The following is a 21,347-nucleotide window of genomic DNA, read 5'->3' on the forward strand; positions in this document are numbered from 1 at the left end:
CTATTTCCATGATCTTGTTCCTACCTTGTAACTTCATGTGCCTTTCAGATTAGGAAGGTAAACTCCTTTGTTTACATCATTAGAGCAAGACGAGGCCACAGCATGGAGTTTAAGTGCCTGTATGTGCATCTTTTCAACCAGTGGTGAAAGCCACATTTGCTGAGAGAGGAATCTAATGTCATGTGGATGGGATAAAGTAAGGGATAAAGCCTACTTTTAATATCCAGAAGGATGAAAGGAGGGCAGCAGACAGACATCAGGTCCATGGTGCTCTTAGCTATGGGGAGAGCTGACAGGGTTTGTTCTGCATGCTTCTGAGCAGGAGGCAGTTTGCAGAGCTGTGGTCCTCAGCGTGTGCCTCTGTCCTTCAGTCTCATTCACTGCTCTGTGTTCCCAGATGACAGTCTGAATTTTGGAATAAAAACACTTGAAGAAATTAAACTGAAGAAACAAAAGGATAAAACCAAACAACAAAGTGGTGAGTTCATATGCCCTACTTTGTTATCCTTCTGATAATACTCAGATAGCTGGCACTGTGTTGGGGAATAGAGCTGTGCAGTGGTTGTTGCACATTGGACAGTAGTGAGTAAGAAATGCGCTTTGGTCTTTGTGACGGTTCTGTCAGGTTTGCTTTTGTTGTTGGCAGTGGCTTTTCTTTTTCTTGTTGTAAACACTGTCTGTTTGTTCACTTGGATCAGAAGGGCCTTCAGGAGCTCCTGCTCATCAGCTCCAATCTCAAACTGTTCCTGTGCCGAAGAAGGAGAATGTGCGGACACTGGTCAGCACTGTGACGCTGCCTGCAAAGCAGGGTAATGATGAGTACCTTTGCTTCCATTTGGTGGCTCCTAAGTGGAATGGATAAATTATAATTGGGACTTACCCTGAGTGCATTACAGTTGCAATATTATTTTCTGTCAGGGCTGTCAAAGTGGTGTCTTTTGGGTGTATTTGTTTTGGGTGGGAAATGGGCTCACAAGACAGCAATTCTTTTGGTTTCTGACAAATAAGCACTTTGTTTTTCTTTGTTTTAGGGGAGAAGCCCGTGATTTGACTGAATATTGCTGATGAACCTGGAAAACAGGAATCCTCTGTAGGTAAGGGCTGCTTGTGAGCTGCTGTTTGGCTGCCTCCACGCAAATGGGAGGGCACTGCTGAAGCAGGAGGGAGGAAAGTGTGTCGTGGGTCTGTGATGACTCCATGTGGCACACAAGTGTAGCAGCTGAAAGGTGAATTTGAGAACATACACTTGGAGAAACCAAAGTTTGTGGTTGACTGTTGTAAAAATCTTTCTCCAAAGGAATTATCTTAGGAATGTTGTTGTTTTCTCTCTGTAGCTGATGTCAGTGGCCTTCCGCTGAAACGCAGCCTTGCAGAAAGGCTGGGGAAGAAGATCAAGATGGACAGAGCACCAAGGAGAGGTAAATGGTCATTGGTGTTTGCTGCACAGATTCTCTAGGCTTTCTGCTTGTTCTTTCCTGGGAGCGTTCTCTTTGTGTGCTTGCTGAAGTCTTCATCACTGGGATTTGAAGTTCCTTTCCCTGCCCCGTTTTGAAACGTGAGCACAGAGCTGGCATTTATGCAGCATCCCTGGTTTGTTCCGTTCTGTAGTTCAAGGCATGAAGTCTCTGAAGGAGAGACAGGGATATACTTGTGCTCAGATAGATAATAACTAGGTATTACACCTGCTTTCCCCTTTTTCCTTCTCATGAATTTAGACCACTTCCACAGAGCCCTAAATGTTAATTTGAAAGTGAAAAATCGGACTGGTTTTTAAAATATAGGACAGGTGGCTTTGGAGAGAAAACTGCAGAGTGAAGCTGTCCTGTGATGCGCTGCTGGGAACACTCATATTCTGTAATATTATGACAAATCTGCAAACTTAAGCTCTCCTTGGACTCTCATTTAATCATTATGCTTCTCCTTTCTTGATGATGGCAGAGAAGGGTGCCAAGCCAGCAGGGGAGATCCATGTCAAAACTCTGGAAGACATCCGTCTTGAGAGAGCGAATCAGCGAGGAGAAACCCCAGCTGCCCCCCAGGCAGAAGGGTGCTGTAAGGTGGAGGATCCCAGCTCCAGGGTGAGGCCTTCCCCTGCAGTTCACATCAAAACCTACTCGGAAGCCCTGGCTGAAAGGAAACACAAAGGACTGGAGGAAGAGAAGCAAAAAGTAGAAGAGCTTCTTACTGACAAGAGAGCTGAGGGTAAATGCAAGAACAAGAGAATTTTCCCTCCACCTGGGCCGGGTAAAGTGAAACTAGAAGAGCCACGGCGTAAAATCAAGCGATTGGAAGAAGTTCATATTAAAACCTTGGAAGAAATCAAGCAGGAGAAAGCCCTGCGGATGCAGCAGATCGCAAAGCCAGCAGGTAAGGAGGTGCTTCACTGTCTGCTCTGCCAAAGTGCTTCCCCTGTCAAGCAAATGGAGTTTGCTTAGAATTGCCTGGGCTGTTTCTTACAACATGCAAAGGCAGGAAGTGCCAGGATGTCCATCCATGTGTTTTTCCATTGAATCCGTGGTGTCTGCCTGCTTCATTCTGGAGAATTCATTCGCTGTGAGGTTTTGTAATTCAGTTTCTCCTGTATTTCCTTTCTGCCATGTTTTTGGTGTGGCATGTTCTGTGTGTTGATGCCAAGGTTGCCTTCATCTTTGGCGTGTGTTGCTTAGTTCGATATGTAAATGTGTTTGTAAAGCAAGGATTGACTCCTCAACATGGGGGCCAACCTCTGTAAAAAAGGTCAGGGGGGGTGAGTTATTCATTGGGGAGGTGAAAGGCTTTGTGATGAGACAGCATGTGAAGGAGGGAAGAGCTTGGATACTGTATGGACTGCGTGATGTCGCCTGTCTGTGCTTTGTTATTGAATGTGAGGAAATAAGCACATGGAGGAAACACTGGCACTCAGGTTTCTTTCTATGCTTGCTGTTGACCAAATGATTTTCATTTTCCTTGTTTTAAAGCACCTGGAAGAGAAGAGGAAAAGACTGCAGAATGGAGCAGGGCTGCTCCCAAAGCTGTCTCTGCACCTGCAGAGGTGAGTCCCTTCTGTAGATGGACACAGTGACACAATTTCTTCACATGTTCTCATGTCTCACTGCTCACCATGTGCCACCATCATGAGTGCATTCCTACCTTCCTGCCTTTGGTGAAGAGCTGCAGCCATGTTTCACAATCCTGATACTTTCAATGGCTTTCCCAGACAGCTTTGCACTCCTCAAACTCAGAATTGATCTGATTGTATCTGGCAGTGAGGCAGTAACCCTGCTGGCACCAGGTACAACTTGTGAGGTTAACGTGGGGGGCACTGGATACAAAAAGGCCACGACGGCTTCGTGTTCAGGGAAATCAGACTGTGGGTGGATGTTGTGTAGGGGAACAGGAATGACTTTCTGTTGCTCAAATAGAATGTGGTAGGTAACAACTCCAGTACTGCGCTGATTTAAACGAGCTTGCTTTGTTAATTGCACACGTTTGAAACAGTGTTTTCACAGCAAAGCATGGATCTTGTTATATGCAGGCATTTATGAAAGGGTCAGTGACCCAAGTGACAGGAATGTACTGTTCCAGGTGCAGCCGTTTTTGCAATATCTCCAATCTGATTTCCTTCATACACTCCCCCTGGTGTTTGTTCTGATTTTGCACTTACTTTATTTCTTTTTAGCCCTGGGATCAGAGTACACCAAATTCTAGAGCTCAAGCAAAGAGCCTTGAGGGGACAATAAAGGAGAAGCTGCAGCTGAGACAACCAGAGAAGCTGAAGAAGGAAGTGGCTGCTGTGCCGGCTGCAGCTAAAGAAACAGTCAAAGGTAAAAGTGCAGAGCTTAGCAGTCCTGAATCCACCCTTCATGTTCAGCTTATCAGCTTGCAAAGGCCTAAGTGAAATCTCAGTACGGTGGGCACCAGCATTGCCAGGGAAACCATCAGCCCAACCTCAGGAGCAGAGAACTATGAATGAGTGTTGAGTGTGAGGTGGTCCTCGGAAGTAAAGGGACCTGAGTGCTCATGGTGGGTGCGTGCCTTTGCTTAGTGCTAGAAAAGGAAATGCTTATTTTCTTAGTTCACTTGTGTTCCTTCCAGCCAGACTTCAGCTTGAGAACAAGGGACAGACAGTGGCGCTGAGCTGCAGACTTACCTGTGTGATAAACCCCTGGATGTATTTTGTGGGTCTGTTGTGGCTTGCACAGAGTCTGGTTGCACACTCTTGTCTGTAGCTCCTGCTTTTTCCTTTCTCTAGAGGGACCATGTATTGCTTTCTCCTGCTGTATGGCTGTTTCCCTTGTCTGGGTTATAATATGGTGTAGCTGTGCAGTTTCTTTGTTCCTTTAGTTGGACTGTTGGTATGAAGCACTTACTGTGGAAGATATTGCTGAGATTTGCTGGCCGGATGTATTTAACTGTGGAGAAGAGCTGTGGGAATGACAGGACAACCTGGACTCATCTCAAGGCACAATTGTACCAGCTCTCTCTTCTTCCTGTAGCCAAGGCCAATGTGTGTGAGAAGCCTTGGGATGGCAAAGCCAGCAGCCCCACGAAGCGAGCAAGGAAGCGGAAGGCTGCTGAGATCTCTCCCTCTGCTGTGGCAGCTGTGAATCCTCGGAGAAGCACTGAAGAAGAGGAGCCTCCAGCTAAAAAAGCTAAAATAGCAGCTTTGGTAAGGAGGGGAGGAAGTGTCAGTGCTGTCCTGGTCAGGCTTACTGTTAACGTCCTTCAGGAGCCCCTTGGCCCCCATGTTGGGTTAAGGCTCAGCAGTGCTGAAGGAGAAGTGCTGCAGAGGAAGGATCTCCTGAGCAGTCATTGACTTTTTCTTCCTTCTTTCCAGACTGCTGCTCCAGCCCTGCCGGAGGTCAGCCTGCTCACCAAGGCTGTAGAAGTTGACCTTGAAAAGTTCATCTCGGAATTCTTAGAGGAAATGGAAGGACAATATGACTTGGAGCTGGAGAAGGATGTGGATGAACTCCATCTTGAACTTTCCGAGATGATTGACAGTATAACTGAGTAGTCTTATAGTGTATATATATATATATATATACATATATATATAAATATTTTAAAAGGCTTCACAATGAGTCTTAAAGCACAGCTGAACTGGTAAAAGATTGGCAGACTACATTCCATTGTCCTGAGTTTTCCTGCGGGTCAGAGTTGAGGTCCTGTGCATCCATTCCCTGCTCCTGGTTGGCTCCTTTCAGCAGCAAGAGGACAAAGCAGTTCTGTGACAGCCCAGAAGGACGTCCATCCAGAAGGAGAACCCACGTCTCCTCGCCCGCTCCTTCTTCTCCTGTAGGTGAAGATGGGGCAGAGATGGAGGTCAGGGTCTGCTGCATAGCAGGGGGATCATGCAGGACTCGGGAGCCCAGCAGCACAACAGTGCTGGAAGGAGCCCTGTCCTCAAGGAGACCCCATTGCATGGGGAGACCACTGTTGGATGGGGTGAGGGTGCTGTGTGTTCTGCCCCTTACCAGCTGTGCCTCCACCAGCTCCGGCAGCACAGCCCCAGGCTCACACTCCACCTCCAGCTCCATCTGATGCTGTTGCCTGTGTTGAACAAGGCTTGGTTGGAGTCTATCACCACGGGGGGCTCCCCAGCACTGTGTGCCCACCCCCCAGGGCTGGGATGGGGCTGCTCTGTCACACCGTGCAGTAAACAGAGCCCCATCTCCAGCAGCACTGCAGTCCCATTGCTGCCCCAGGTGTGTCAGAGACCCCCGTGTGCAGGCGTGGGGTGCAGGGTCCCATGGGTGGGTCCCACTCACCAGGCACCCTCCAGCTCCAGCTCCTCCCGCTCCTCTCACAGGCGCTGTTTCTCCCTGCGCAGCACCTGGAAGACAAAAACATGAGCTCCAGGTCCACAACATGGGGGTGGGCAGCCCCCCACCCCTTCCCTCAACCCACCACACACACTATCTCCATTTCCTCTGTCTCAGCCTTCAGCTGCTCTTCCAGCTGGGCAATGAGCTGCTTCTCCTGCAAGACAAAGCGTGTACCACCAGGGGTGGCTGCGTTGGGTCCCATTCGGCCATGGGGGACGGGGGGGCTCATCTGGGGCAGATGTGACCTCCCCCCTTAATATGGGGGCTTGGGGGGTGGTTAAAGGTGAGTTAATGGGGTTTAATGGGGTTTACTAGGGATTAATAGGGATTTATTAGGGATCAATAGCAGTTAATAGGGATTAAAAGGGATTAATAGGGGTTAATAGGGGTTTAATAGGGATTATTAGGGGTGTAATGGGGATTTATTAGAGATTAATAGGGATTAATAGGGGTTTAATAGTAATTTATTAGGAATTAATGGGGGTTTAATGGGGTTTAATGGAGGTTAATGGGGGTTTAATGGGAATTAATAGGGGTTATTAGGGGTTATTAGTGGGTTAATAGGGGATTAATGGGCTTAATAGGGGTTTAATAGGGATTTATTAGGGATTAATAGGGATTAATAGGCGTCAATAGGGGTTATAAGTGAGTTAACATGGGATTAATAGGGGTTAATGGGGGTTTAATGGAGATTAATAAGGATTTATTAGAGATTAATAGGGATTAATAGGGGTTTAATGGGGATTAATAGAAAATTAATGGGGAATAATAGGGATTAATAGGGAATTAATAGAGGTTAATGGGGATTAATAGAGATTTATTAGGGATTAATAGGGATTAATAGGGGATTAATAGGTTGTAATGGGGATTAATAGGGATTTATTTGGGATTAATAGGGGATTTATTAGAGATTAATGGGGTTTAATGCGAGTATAAGGGGGTTTATTAGGGATTTAATAGGAATTAAAAGGGATTAATAGGGGTGTAATGTGGATTAATAGGGATTTATTAGTAATTTAATATATGGATTAATATGGATTAATAGAATTAATAAGGATTAATAGGGATTATTAGGGCTAATAATTATTAGGGCTATTAATTATTAGGGCTATTAATGCCATTACTAGGGCTATTAATTATTCAGTCTATTAATTAATTATTCCGGCTATTGATTAGGATTATTAATTAATTATTTATTGATTATTAATTATTAGGCTAATTAACTGCATCTTTTCTCTTTCCAGGTCCATATCGACGACGGAGCGACTTCCGCCCCCCATTAATTAGTTAATTAATGATTAATTAATTAATGACCTGCCATTATATAATTAATCCATTAATCGAGGCCTCATTAGCACTTAATAACAGGGACCGGGAAAGGGGGCGGGGCTATGTAAATCAGGCCAATGGCTCATGAATATATAATCATATGCTAATGAGGTCTCACTGTTAGCTGATTTGGCGTGGTGGGGTTTGACAAAGCCACGCCCCCTTCATTTGCATAATTAATGCGCACGCGTTAACAAAGCTGGTGCCCGATTGGTCGGCGTCTTGTTCTTCCTTCGTTCCGATGGGGTTAATATTTGGGGGGGGGGGGGGGTGTTTAATTAAGGCATTAATTAAGAGGTTAATTAAGGGGTTAATTATGGGGTTAACGAGGGTCGATGTGTGGCCGGAGGTGGGGGGGAGGGGGAGATGATGGATGCTGTTGGATGAGAATAAAGATGGCGGAAGAGCGACAGGGTCTGGTGTTATTGGGGGGGGTATGGGGTATATGGGGGGGATGGAGCCTATAAGACCCTATAGACCCCATAGGACCCCATAAAAATCAATAGGACCCCATAAGAATCCCATAGGACTCCATAGGACCCATAAGTCCCTATAAGACCCCATAGGACCCCATAGACTCCATAGGACCCCACAGACCCCATAAGACCCTATAAGACCCCATAGGAACCCATAGGACCCTATAAGACCCCATAGAACCCCATAGGAACCAATACGACCCCATAGAATCCCATAGGAACCAATAGGACCCTATAAGACCCCATGATACCCCATAGAACCCATAAGTCCCTATAAGACCCCATAAGACACCATAGAACCCCATAGAGACCCCATAGGACCCCATAGAACCTCATAAGTCCCCATAGAACCCCATAGGACCCCAAAAGACCCCATAGGAATGAATAGGACCCCATAAACCCCATAGAAACCATAAGTCCCTACAAGACCCCATAGGACCCCATAGGAAACAATAGGACCCCATAAGACTCCATAGGAATCAATAGGACCCCATAAGACCCCATAGGAATCAATAGGACCCCATAGAACCCAATAAGATCCCGTAGAACCCCATAAGACCCCATAAGTCCCTATAATACCCCATAGGACCCCATAGGATCCATAGGAACCCACAGACCCCATAAGACCCTATAAGACCCCATAGGAACAAATAGGACCCCATAAGACCCCATAGGAATCAATAGGACCCCATTAGAAGCCATAAGACCCCATAAGAACCAGTAAGACCTCATAAGACCCCATAGAAACCAATAGGACTCCATAGGAATCAAAAAGACCCTATAAGACTCCATTGACCCCATAAGACCCCATAAGATCCCATAGGACCCCAAAGGAATCAATAGGACCCCATAAGACACCAGAGACCCCATAGGAACCAATAGGACCCCATAGAACCCAATAGAACTCCATAAGACCCCATAGGACTCCATAAACCCCATAGAAATCAATAGGATCATTAGAAACCATAAGACCCCATAAGAACCAATAGGACCTCATAAGACCCCATAAGACCCCATAGGAACCCATAGGATCCCATAAGACCCCATAGGAATCAATAGGACCCCATAGAACCCCATAAGACTCCATAGGAACCAATAGGACCCCATAGAACCCCATAAGAGACCCCATAAGACCCCATAGAACCCCATAAGAGACCCCATAAGACCCCATAGAACCCATAGGAATCCGTAGAACCCCATAGAACACTATAAGACCCAATAGGAACCAATAAGACCCCATAAGACCCCATAGGACCCCATAGGATTCAAGAGGACCCCATAGGACCCCATAGAACCCCATAGGAATCAATAGGACCCCATAAGACCCCATAGGAACCAATAGGATTCCATAAGACCCCAACAGAACCCTATGGGATCCCATTAAACCCAATAGGATGCCATAAGACCCCATAGGACTCCATAGACCCCATAGGACCCCATAGGAATCAATAGGACCCCAAAAGACCCCATAAACCCCATAGGACCCCATAGAACCCATAAGTCCCTATAAGACCCCATAGGACCCCATAAGATCCCATAGGACCCCATAAGACACCATAGAACCCCATAGAACCCCATAAGACCCCATAGGAATCAATAGAACCCTATTAGACACCATAAGACCCCATAGAACCCCATAAGATCCCATAGAACCTCATAAGTCCCCATACAACCCCATAGGACCCTATAAGACCCCATAGGAATGAATAGGACCCTATAAGACCCCATAGAACCCCATAGGACCCCATAGAACCCCATAGGACCCCATAATACCCCATAGGACCCCATATAAACCCCATAGGACCCCATAGGACCCCATAAGACCCCATAGGGCCCCATTAGACCCCATAAACCCCATATGACCCCATAGGACCCTATAAGACCCCATAGGACCCCATAAGATCCCATAGGACCCCATAAGACCCCATAGGAACCAATAGGATCCTATAAGACCCCATAAGACCCCATAGACCCCATAAACCCCATAAGACCCCATAGAACCCCATAAGGGGAAGGAAGGAGCCCCAAATTCCCCTTATTAACCAATCAAACGAAGCTTTTCCTGGTCTTTCAACCAATCAGAGCTCTCCTCCAGCCCTCATTTGCATACGGCTGAGGCAATAGTTACACAGCACTAACGGCTTCATCCTATAGGAGGATATAGGGTGAGACTATGGGGTCTATGGGGTCTTATAGGGTTTTATGGGGTGTATGGGGTCTTATGGGGTCCTATGGGGTCTTATGGGGTCTCTATGGTGTCTCTATGGGGTCTTATGGGTTCATATGGGGTCCTATAGGGTCTTATGGGGTTCTATGGGGTCTTATTAATTCCTATGGGGTCCTACGTGGTCTTATGGTTCCTATGGGGTCCTATGGGGTCTTATAGGGTCCTATGGGGTCCTATGGGGTCCTATGGGGTCTTATGGGGTCTATGGGGTCTCTATGGGGTCTATGGGGTCTTATGGGGTCTCTATGGGGTCTTATGGGGTTTAATGGTGTCCTATGGGGTCCTATGGAGTCTTATGGTGTCTATGGGGTCTCATTGGTTCCTATGAGATCCTATAGATTCCTATTGGTTCCTATGTGGTCTTATGGGGTCTTATGGTGTCCTATGGGGTCTTATGGGGTCTCTATGGGGACTTATGGGGTTCTATGGGGTCTTATGGGGTCCTAGGGGATCCTATGGTGTTTCATGGGGTCTATGGGGTCTTATGGGGTCCTATGGGGTCTCTATGAAGTCCTATGGGGTCTTATGGGGTCTCTATGGGGTCCTATGGGGTCTCTATGGGTTCTTATGGGGTCTATGGGGTTCTATGGGGTCTCATTGGTTCCTATGAGATCCTATAGATTCCAATTGGTTCCTATGGGGTCTTATAGGGTCTCTATGGGGTCCTATGGGGTCTTATGGGGTCTCTATGGGGTCCTATGGGGTCTCTATGGGGTCTTATGGGGTCTTATGGGGTCCTATGGGTTCCTATGGGGTTTTATGGGGTCTATGGGGTCTATGGAGTCTATGGGGTCTGTGGGGTCTTATGGGGTCCTACGGGGTCTATGGGGTGTTATGGGGTCTTATGGGGTCTTATGGGGTTTTATGGGGTCTATGGGGTCTTATGGGGTCCTATGGGGTCTTATGGGGTCTCTTTGGGGTCTTATGGGGTCCTATGGGGTCCTATAGCGTCTTATGGGGTCCGAATGGTTCCTATTGATTTCTATGGGGTCCTATTGATTCCTATGTGGTCTCTATGGGGTCTTATGGGGTCTATAGGGTCTTATGGGGTCTTATGAGGTTCTATAGAATCTATGGGGTCTTATGGAGTCCTATTGATTCCTATGGGGTCTTATACGATCCTATGGGGTCCTATGGGGTCTTATGGGGTCTGTATGGGGTCTTATGGGGTCAATGGGGTCTTATGGGGTCCTATGGGTTCTATGGGGTCATATGGGGTTCTATGGGGTGCTATGGGGTCTTATGGGGTCCTATGGGGTCCTATGGGGTCTATGGGGTTTATGGGGTCTCTATGGGGACTTATGGGGTCCTATGAGGTTCTATGGGGTCTATGGGGTCTTATGGGGTCTAATGGGGTCCTATGGGGTCTTATGGGGTCTTACAGGGTCTTATAGGGTCTATGGGGTCTTATGGGGTCCTATTGCTTCCTATTGATTCCTATGGGGTCATATTGCTTCCTATGGGGTCTTATGGGGTCTTATGGGGTCTTATGGGGTCCTATGGGGTCTTATGGGGTCTTATGGGGTCTATGGGTCTTATGGGGCCTTATGGGGTCTTATGGGGTCCTATGGGGTCGTATTGGTTCCTATGGGGTCCTATGGGGTCTTATGGGGTTTATGGGGTCTTATGGGGTCCTATGGGGTCCCATGGGGTCTTAAGGGGTCTTATTGCTTCCTATAGGGTCTAATGGGGTCCTATGGGGTCTTATGGGCTCTCAATGGGGTCTTATGGAGTCGTATTGGTTCCTATGGGGTCCTATGTGGTCTCTATGGGGTCTTATGGGGTCTTATGGTGTCCTATAGGGTTCTATGGGGTCCTATTAATTCCTATGGGGTCCTATTTTTTCCTATGGGGTCTTACGTGGTCCTCCAAGGCCATAGAGTTGGAGGGCCGGGGGGGATAGGAGGCTCCTCCAGGATCATAGAGTTGTAGGCTGAGGGGATATTAAGTCCTCCAAGGCCATAGAGTTGAATGGGAAGGGGGGATAGGAGCCTCCTCCGAGCCCCGTAGCTTAACTAGGCCTCTAACACCCCCATTCAGCCCTTAATTAACCCAATTAAACCCTTAATTAACCCAATTAAGCTTTAATTAACCTCATTAGAGCTAAGATGGACAATGAGGCCTTCGAGATGGGACCCGAGGAACCCGTCGGGTCCCGGAAGGGAAAAGATGGACACCATAAAGAGGTAAGGATTGGGGTGAGGCCTAGTGAGGCCTAGCGAGGCCTAGTGACAACTCTATAGAGTTCCTATGGGGTCTTATGGGGTCTCTATGGGGACTTATGGGGTCCTATGGGGTCTATGGGGTCTCTATGGGGTCTTATGGTCTCTATGGGATCCTATGGGGTCTTATGGGGTCCTATGGGGTCTTATAGGGACTTATGGGTTGTATGAGGTCATATGGGTTTCTATGGGGTCTTACTAGTGAGACCTAGTAAGGCCTAGTGAGTCCTAGCGAGGCCTACCTAGGCCTACCTAGGCCTATCATGGCCAACCTTGGCTTGGATTGGATTGGATTGGATTGGATTGGATTGGATTGGATTGGCCTAGCACGGCCATCTTGGGCCTAACTTGGCCTACCTTGGCCTGAATTGGATTGGATTGGATTGGCCTAGCACGGCCATCTTGGGCCTACCTTGGCCTACCTAGGCCTGAATTGGATTGGATTGGATTGGCACGGCCATCTTGGGCCTAACTTGGCCTACCTTGGCCTGGATTGGATTGGATTGGCCTAGCACGGCCATCTTGGGCCTACCTTGGCCTACCTAGGCCTGGATTGGATTGGATTGGATTGGCCTAGCACGGCCATCTTGGGCCTATCATGGCCTACCTAGGCCTGGATTGGATTGGATTGGCCTAGCATGACCATCTTGGGCCTAGCATGGCCTACCTTGGCCTAGCTTGGCCTAACTAGGCCTAACTGGGCCTAGCATGGCCTACCTTGGCCTACCTTGGCCTAACTAGGCCTAACTAGGCCTAGCATGGCCTATCTTGGCCTACCTTGGCCTAGCAGGGCCTAACTAGGCCTAACTAGGTCCAATTAGGCCTAACTAGGCCTAACTTGGCCCACTTCGGCCCGGTTCGGCCTATGTAACCCCCCCTTTCTCCCCTCCCCCCCATATCCAAGATGGCGCCCGAGTGGGGCAGGAGATCCCTATGGAAGCTGTTCGGCCTCTGCCTGTTGGCCAGCTCCATTATGACCGCCGTGGGGCTGGGAAGCTTGAGCGTCATCAATAGGAAGGCGATTAACGAGTTGCGTGTTAACAAGGTGGTTAATGAGGTGGAGGGGGACAAAGGACGGCTCCGGTTCGTGTATAGGATGGGGATGTCGGAGGTAAGTGGATGGGGGGGATATGGGGTGGGGGGAGGAAGTGGGGGGGGAAAAAGTAGGGGAGAGGAAATAGGGGGGGATATAGGGGGGAAATAAGGGGGGAAGAGGAAGTATGGGGGATATAGGGGGGAAATAAGGGGGGAAGAGGAAGTAGGGGGGGATATAGGGGGGAAATAAGGGGGGAAGAGGAAGTAGAGGGGGATATAGGGGGGAAATAAGGGGGGAAGAGGAAGTGGGGGGATATAGGGGGAGAAGAAGTGGGGGAGGAAGTGAGGAGGAAGTGGAAGTGGGGAGGAGGAAGAGGAAGGGAGGGAGGAAGAGGAAGTGGGAGGGGAAGGGGAAGAGGAAGTGGGGAGGAAGAGGAAGGGAATGGGAAAAGGGAGGGGAATAAGAGGGGGAAGGGAAGAAGGAAGAGGAAGAGGAAGAGGAAGAGGAAGAGGAAGAGGAAGAGGAAGAGGAAGAGGAAGAGGAAGAGGAAGAGGAAGAGGAAGGAAAAGACAAAGTGGGAGGGAACAGGATGTGTGGGGGGGAAGTGGGGAGGAAGTGGGGAGGAAGTGGGAGGGGAGAGGAGAGGAGAGGAAGTAAGAGGGGAAAGGAGGAAGGGGAGGGGAAGAGGAAGTGGGGGGGGGTATAGAGGGGAGAGGAAATGGAAGGGGAAAAGAAAGCGGGAGGGGAGAGGAAATGGACTTATGGGCTTATGGGGTCCTATAGGGCCCTATGGGGTCTTATGGGGTCCTATTGCTTCCTATTGATTCCTATGGGGTTTATGGGGTCTTATGAGGTCCTATGGGGTCTGATGGGGTCCTATTGATTCCTATGGGGTTTATGGGGTCCTATGGGGTCTTATGGGGTCCTATGGGGCTTATGGGGTCCTATAGGGTCCTATGGGGTATCTTCTTCCTTTCCTATGGGAAGGGGAAGGGGAGGGGGAAGAGGAAAGGGAATAAGCCCATTTCCTTTCCAGCCACAACGCTACCCCGGAGGTGAAATCCAATGGGCGACGTACCGGCTGGATCCCAAGTGTTATCCGGATCGAGAAGCTCGCATCTTCGCTCAAAGCCTCCATGAGCATCAAGCCAAAATGAGCCTGGCTTTAATCAGGATCAAACCTGGAGCACTTCGGGTCCCCCACTGGCATTTTAATGCCAACGTCCATGGCTACGTGGTGCAGGTAGGCCGCAGCCTTTGGTTTAGCTTCCACATCCTCTTTCTCTCTTCCACCTTTAAGAATATACTTCCTTTTCCTCTATGGCTTCATTTAACCCTTATTCCCCTACCTTGTAATCCATTTACCTCGTGGGTCTACCCTAAAACCCTATAGGATTTGGCCATATTATATAGGGGTGGCCCATGTTAATTGGGGGTGGCCTTTGGTTTTACTTCCACTTCCTCTTTCTCTCTTCCACCTTTAATCCTATACTTCCTCTTCCTCCGTGGCTTCATCTAGCCCTTCCTCCCCCACCTTATAACCCTTTACCTCGTGGGTCAACCCTAAAACCCTATAGGATTTACCCTATATTCTATAGGGCACAACATGGATCTCGCTTTTCCTCCCACTTCCTCTTTCTCTCTTCCGCTTTTGACCCTACACTTTCGATTCCTCTCTCGCCTTATCCATCCCTTCTTTCCCCACCTTATAACCCCTTTACCTCGCGGGTCTACTCTAAATCTAATAGGATTTCCTCTATAATCTATAGGGCACGGCCTGGATTGGCATCGTCACCCCAACCAACGTCACTACCTACCGAGCCGAAGTCGGCCAGGTCCTTTTCTTCCCCCGGAACGTTCTTCATTGGATCCAAAACACGGAGAACGGGGGGGAAGGAAATAAAAGCCGGACCCCAAAAGAACTCGTCCTCGTTCTCTTTTATGGGACCCACGAGGAGCTGAAGACATTGGAGGTGGATGAGGCCGTTAATGGGACCCCAAATGAGGTCTTAATTGAGGCTTTACAGGTATGGGGGGGGGGGGGGAAAATGGGGGGTTTGGGGTTTTTTTGGAAGGTCCTAGAAGGGATTGAAGGGATTGAGGTGAAAGAGGGGACCCGGCCGGTTAAAATGGTGGTAGTTGTGTCTGTCACGTTCCGTTGAGGAGATATAGGGTTTTATATGGGATGGTTGGGTGTTTCTATGAGGTTCCCTTGAGGAGATATAGGGTTTTATATGGGATTTGGGTCCTGGAAGGTTAATAATGGGGATTGGGGTCATCTCATTGGGTTCTATGGGGGATTTGGGTCCTGGAAGGGGGATAAGAAGGAACTTGGGTCCTGGAAGGTTAAAATGGAGGCGGTTGGGTGTTTCTATGGGGTTCCGTTGAGGAGATATAGGGTTTTATATGGGATTTGGGTCCTGGAAGGGGAAAAGGGAGGTAATAGGGTCTTCCCATTGGGTTCTATGGGGATTTGGGTCCTGGCAGGGTAAAAGGGAGGTAATAGGGTCTTCCCATTGGGTTCTATGGGGTTTTGGGTCCTGGAAGGGTAAAAGTTGGTAATAGGGTCTTCCCATTGGGTTCTATGGGGTTTTGGGTCCTGGAAGGGTAAAAGTTGGTAATAGGGTCTTCCCATTGGGTTCTATGGGGCATTTGGGTCCTGGAAGGGTAAAAGGGAAGTAATAGGGTCATCCCATTGGGTTCTATGTGGGATTTGGGTCCTGGAAGGGTAAAAGGGAAGTAATAGGGTCTTCCCATTGGGTTCAATGGGGTTTTGGGTCCTGGAAGGGGAAAAGGGAGGAAATAGGGTCGTCCCATTGGGTTCTATGGGGGATTTGGGTCCTGGCAGGTTAATAACGGGGTTCTTTTGGGTCCTGGCAGCTTCGTAGTGTTCGGGATTGGATTGGAAGCTTCCAGAAGGTCCCGATCCTACAAAGCTTGAACCACCCCATTAATTTAAGTCAATTAGTGCGGGATGTTAATTACACCCAGGCGGATAACGAGCAAGTATGGTGGTATTTATATGACCTTAAAGGTAAGGACCCTATAAGACCCCATAGACCCCATATAACCCCATAAGACCCCATAAGACTCCATAGACCCCATTATACCCCATAAGACCCCATAAGACCCAATAGACCCCATAAGACCCCATAAGACCCCATAGACCCCATAAGACCCCATAAGAACCCATAGAACCCATTAGACCCCATAAGACCCCATAGACCCCATAAGACCCCATAGAACCCATTAGACCCCATAAGACCCCATAGAACCCATTAGACCCCATAAGACCCCATAGACCCCATAAGATCCCATAAGACCCCATAGACCCCATTAGACCCCATAAGACACCATAGACCCCATTAGACCCCATAAGACACCATAAGACCCTATAGACCCCATAAGATCCCATAAGACCCCATAGACCCCATTAGACCCCATAAGACACCATAGACACCAAAAGACCCCATAAGACCCCATAAGACCCATAAGACCCCATAAGACCCCATAGAACCCATTAGACCCCATAAGACTCCATAGACCCCATTATACCCCATAAGACCCCATAAGACCCCATAAGACCCAATAGACCCCATAAGACCCCATAAGACCCCATAGACCCCATAAGACCCCATAAGAACCCATAGAACCCATTAGACCCCATAGACCCCATAAGACCCCATAGAACCCATTAGACCCCATAAGACCCCATAGACCCCATTAGACCCCATAGACCCCATAAGACCCCATAAGACCCCATAGACCCCATTAGACCCCATAAGACACCATAGACACCAAAAGACCCCATAAGACCCTATAAGACCCCATAAGACCCCATAGACCCCATTAGACCCCATAGACCCCATAAGACCCCATAGAACCCATTAGACCCCATAAGACCCATAGACCTCATAAGACCCCATAAGACCCAATAGACCCCATAAGACCCCATAAGACCCCATAGACCCCATAGACCCCATAAGACCCCATAGAACCCATTAGACCCCATAAGACCCCATAAGACCCCATTATTACCCTTCTAGGACCTTAAAGACCCCATAAGACCCCATTATTCCCCTTAGAGGACCTTAATAGACCCCATAAGACCCCATAGACCCCATTAGACCCCATTATTCCCCTTCCAGGACCTTATAGACCCCATAAGACCCCATAGACCCCATTAGACCCCATTATTACCCTTCCAGGACCTTATAGACCCCATAAGACCCCATAGACTCCATAAGACCCCATTGACCCCCATTATTCCCCTTCTAGGACCTTATAGACCCCATAAGACCCATAGACCCATAGACCCCATTATTCCCCTTCCAGGACCTTAATAGACCCCATAAGACCCCATAGACCCCATTAGATCCCATTAGACCCCATTATTCCCCTTCCAGGACCTTCTCAACCCCATAAGACCCCATAGACCCCATAAGACTCCATTATTCCCCTTCCAGGACCTTAATAACCCCCATTAACCCCCATTTTACCCTTCCAGGACCTTAATAGACCCAATAAGACCCCATTGACCCCATTATTACCCTTCCAGGACCTTAATAGACCCCATAAGACTCCATAAGACCCCATAGGACCCCATTATTACCCTTCCAGGACCTTAAAGACCCCATAAGACCCCATAGACCCCATAAGACCCCATTAAACCCCATTGACCCCCTTTATCTCCCTTCCAGGACCTTCTCAACACCATAAGACCTCATAGACCCCATTATTCCCCTTCCAAGACCTTAATAACCCCATAAGACCTCATAGACACCATGACCCCATTAAACCCCACTATTACCCTTCCAGGACCTTAAAGACCACATAGACCCCCATTATTACCCTTCCAGGACCTTAATAGACCCCATAAGACCCCATAGACCACATAAGACCCCATAAGACCCCATTAGACCCCATTCTTCCCCTTCCAGGACCTTAATACCCCCATATAATCCCATATTCCCCTTCCAGGACCCTTCCTTTAACCTTCCAGGACCTTTCTATCCCCCTTAGGTTCCCCTCCGGCACCATTTAATGGTGGAGTTTTCCATTGGGCTCCGTATCGACCTGCCAGGACCTGGATGGAACCAATGAATCTCATTTACATCCAGTCGCTCCTTCAGGTAACGCCTTTAAGCTGCCAGGACCTTGGAGGGGTCGGTTGCCAAATAGTGAGCTATTGGATTACATAGGAAACCGGTGTTGCCAAATAGTGATCCATTGGAATGCATAGGTGCTAAATAAGGAGCTATTGGAATACATAGGGGCCCATCGTTGCCAAATAGTGAGCCATTAAAAGACATAGGAAACCATACTTGCCAAATAGTGATCCATTCGATTACATAGGAAACCAGAGTTGCCAAATAGTGAGCCGTTAAGTTACATTGGAAACCGTAGTTGCCAAATAGTGATCCCTTGGATTACATAGAGTCCCATAGCTGCCAAATAGTAATCCATGGACCCCCATAGAACCCCATAGAGCCCCATAACCCCCCATAGGACCCCATAGAGTCCCATAGCCACCGCATAGGACCCTATAGACCCCCATAGAGCCCCATAGGGATCCATTAGACCCCATAGACCCCCCATAGGACCCCCATAGAGCCCCATAGCTGCCAAATAGTGACCCATAGAGCCCCATAGGACCCCACAGACCCCCATAGCCACCCCATAGGACCCTATAGAGCCCCATAAGACCCCATAACCCTCCACTGGACCCCATAGAGCCCCATAGCTGCCAAATACAGACCCATTAGACCCCATAGAGTCCCATAGCACGCCATAACCCCCCATAGAACCCCATAGACCCCCATAGAACCGCCATAGGACCCCATAGGGCCCCATAGCTGCCAAATACAAACCCATTAGACCCCATAGAGCCCCATAGGACCCCATAGAGCCCCATAGACCCCATAACCCCCCATAGAACCCCATAGAGCCCCATAGCTGTCAAATAGTGATCCATTAGCCCCCATAGCTGCCAAATAGTGATCCATTGGACCCCATAGGACCCCTACGACCCCCATAGACCCCCCATAGGACCCCCATAGAGCCCCATAGAGCCCCATAGAACCCCATAGAACCCCATAGAGCTCCATAGCTGCCAAATAGTGATCCATTGACTCCCATAGAGCCCCATAGGACCCCATAGCCACCCCATAGATTCCCATAGAGCCCCATAGACCCCCATAGGACCCCATAGACTCCCATATAAACCTATATAACCCTATATGATCCTATATATAACCCATTGCAGCACCCCGATCCTCTCACCATAGCCACCCTAAGGATCTTCCCTAATGAACTTGGCCAACCCCATTATCATCTTAACGCTAACGAGCTGGCTTACATCCTCCAAGGCTGTGGCAAGGTAAGGCCCTATATTGTATATAGGGGATATAGGGGGGTGGGATGCAAATGAGGCTTAATGAGCTCATGAATATGCAAATGCAGGCCGGCCTGGTGTTGGAGAATGGGGAGAGCCTGAGCTTCGAGGTGGAAGTGGGGGACGTCCTATTCTTCCCTATGGGGAGCCAGCATTACTTGAAGAGCGGGTGCCCTGACGGGATCCTATTGGTGCTGGGTTATAGCACCGGGAATATGGTGGGTCTATGGGGTCTATATGGGGTTCTGTGGGGGTCTATGGGGTCTATAGGGGTCTATGGGGCTCTATGGGTGGCTATGGGGTCTATATGGGGTCCTATTGGATCCAGTTGGGTCCTATGGGGTTCTGTGGGGTCCTATTGGGTTCTATGGGGCTCTATGGAGCCTTATGGGGTCTATAGGGGTCTATGGGGGTCTATGGGGCTCTATGGGATCCTATGGGGGTCTATGGGGCTCTATGGGGGGTCTATAGGGTCACTATTTGGCAGCTATGGGGTCTATGGGGGTATATGGGGGTCTATGGGGCTCTATGGGTCTCTATGGGGCTCTATGGGGTCTATATGAGGCTCTATGGGGCTCTATGGGGTCCTATGGGGGTCTGTGGGGGTTTATGGGGTGTCTATGGGGCTCTATGGCGTTCTATGGGGGTCTGTGGGGCTCTATGGGGTTCTATGGGGTTCTATGGAGCTCTATGGGGGTCTGTTGGGATCTGTGGGGCTCTATGGGGGGTCTATAGGGGTCTATGGGTCTCTATGGGGGTCTATGGGGGGCTATAGGGCTCTATGGGGTGCTATGGGGTCTCTATGGGGTTTATGGGGTCTCTATGGGGCTATATGGGGTAACTATTTGGCATCCCTGGCCCTCCATTCATTCGAATGGATCCCTATTTGGCACCTATGGGCCTCCATTCATTCCTATGGGGCTCCATTCATTCCTAAAGAACACTATTTGGCAGCTCAGAGCCTCCATTCATTTTAATGGCTCACTATTTGGCACCTATAGGAACTCCAAACCCAGCGCCTCAATCGCTACTTCCGGTCTCTCCCGGCCGCCATCTTGGCTCGCCTCTTCAGTACGGATCTAGAAAAGACCCGGATGTTGCTCCGGGATCAATTAAAGCTCATTAATTAACGCTTGTAACTCATTAAACAGATGGCAACGCATTGATTGTATTGAGACGGTCCTCCAGGGCCATAGAGTTGGACGGGCTAGAAGAGACTTCCGGGTTTAGAGAGGCATAAAGGGACTTCCGGGTTCCGAACGCTTCCGAACGCATCCGAAGGTTTCCGAAGCCCGAAGAAACCCGGAAGTCGAGCGGAGCGGCTCCGAACTTGACCCGAGCGGCTCCGAGCGCTTCCGAGTGCACCCGAGTGGTTCTGAAGTCGATCCGAGCGCTTCCGAAAGGTTCCGAACGGTTCCGAAGCGTGAAGGAACAAGGAAGTCGCTCGTAGCGATCCCGAATGGCTCCGAACTGGACCCGAGTGTTTCCGAGCGTCTCCAAAGTCGACCGGAGCGCTTCCGAACGGTTCCGAATGGTTCCGAAAGGGTCCGAAGCCCGAAGAGACACGGAAATTGCTCGTAGCGATCCCGAATAGCTCCGAAGTGGACCCGAAGGGCTCCGAGCGTTTCCGAGCTCCTCCGAAGTGAACCCGAGAGCTTCCGAAAGGATCCGAATGGTTCCAAAGCTTGAAGAAACCCAGAAGTCGCTCGTAGCGAACCCGAACGGCTTCGAACGGCTCCGAACTGGACCCGAAAGTTTCTGAATGTTTCCGAAGTTGACCCGAGCGCTTCCGAACGGAACCGAAGCCCGAAAAACCCGGAAATCGCTCGTAGCGATCCCGAAATAGACCCGAGCGT

At 49.1% G+C, this 21,347-nt stretch overlaps 2 protein-coding genes and 1 long non-coding RNA gene across 3 annotated transcripts; 2 read left to right on the plus strand and 1 right to left on the minus strand.

Annotated features, from left to right (window-relative positions):
- Positions 1–1,272: 1,272 nt before the first annotated feature.
- LOC146756678 (zinc finger CCCH domain-containing protein 11A-like) lies at positions 1,273–2,435 on the plus strand. The gene is made up of 2 exons (XM_085524104.1): positions 1,273–1,418; positions 1,939–2,435. The coding sequence occupies exons 1-2, from the start codon at positions 1,397–1,399 to the stop codon at positions 2,433–2,435; spliced, it is 519 nt and encodes a 172-aa protein (XP_085380230.1). The 5' UTR covers positions 1,273–1,396.
- A 3,002-nt stretch (positions 2,436–5,437) lies between these two features.
- On the minus strand, positions 5,438–8,916 carry LOC146756679 (uncharacterized). The gene is made up of 3 exons (XR_014937308.1): positions 5,890–8,916; positions 5,751–5,815; positions 5,438–5,532 (listed from the first exon to the last, which is right to left on the minus strand). It is a non-coding gene; the product is annotated as an uncharacterized LOC146756679 (long non-coding RNA).
- Positions 8,917–9,537: 621 nt separating this feature from the next.
- On the plus strand, positions 9,538–14,879 carry LOC146756680 (uncharacterized). The gene is made up of 4 exons (XM_085524083.1): positions 9,538–9,777; positions 11,941–12,025; positions 12,966–13,172; positions 14,134–14,879. The coding sequence occupies exons 2-4, from the start codon at positions 11,948–11,950 to the stop codon at positions 14,488–14,490; spliced, it is 642 nt and encodes a 213-aa protein (XP_085380209.1). The 5' UTR covers positions 9,538–9,777; positions 11,941–11,947; the 3' UTR covers positions 14,491–14,879.
- The last annotated feature ends 6,468 nt before the right edge of the window (positions 14,880–21,347 follow it).

Source organism: Coturnix japonica, chromosome 26 (genome assembly GCF_054131305.1).
Source record: "Coturnix japonica strain WE chromosome 26, WE-NBRP24, whole genome shotgun sequence".
Classification (NCBI taxonomy): Eukaryota; Metazoa; Chordata; class Aves; order Galliformes; family Phasianidae; genus Coturnix; species Coturnix japonica.

Coding starts and splice junctions, on each gene's coding strand:
- LOC146756678 (XM_085524104.1), top strand. CDS start 1,397: ATGGACAGAGCACCAAGGAGAG. Junction 1,419..1,938: donor GGACAGAGCACCAAGGAGAG/GTAAATGGTCAT, acceptor TGATGATGGCAG/AGAAGGGTGCCAAGCCAGCA.
- LOC146756680 (XM_085524083.1), top strand. CDS start 11,948: ATGGACAATGAGGCCTTCGAGATGGGACCCGAGGAACCCGTCGGGTCC. Junction 12,026..12,965: donor AAGATGGACACCATAAAGAG/GTAAGGATTGGG, acceptor CCCATATCCAAG/ATGGCGCCCGAGTGGGGCAG. Junction 13,173..14,133: donor ATAGGATGGGGATGTCGGAG/GTAAGTGGATGG, acceptor TTTCCTTTCCAG/CCACAACGCTACCCCGGAGG.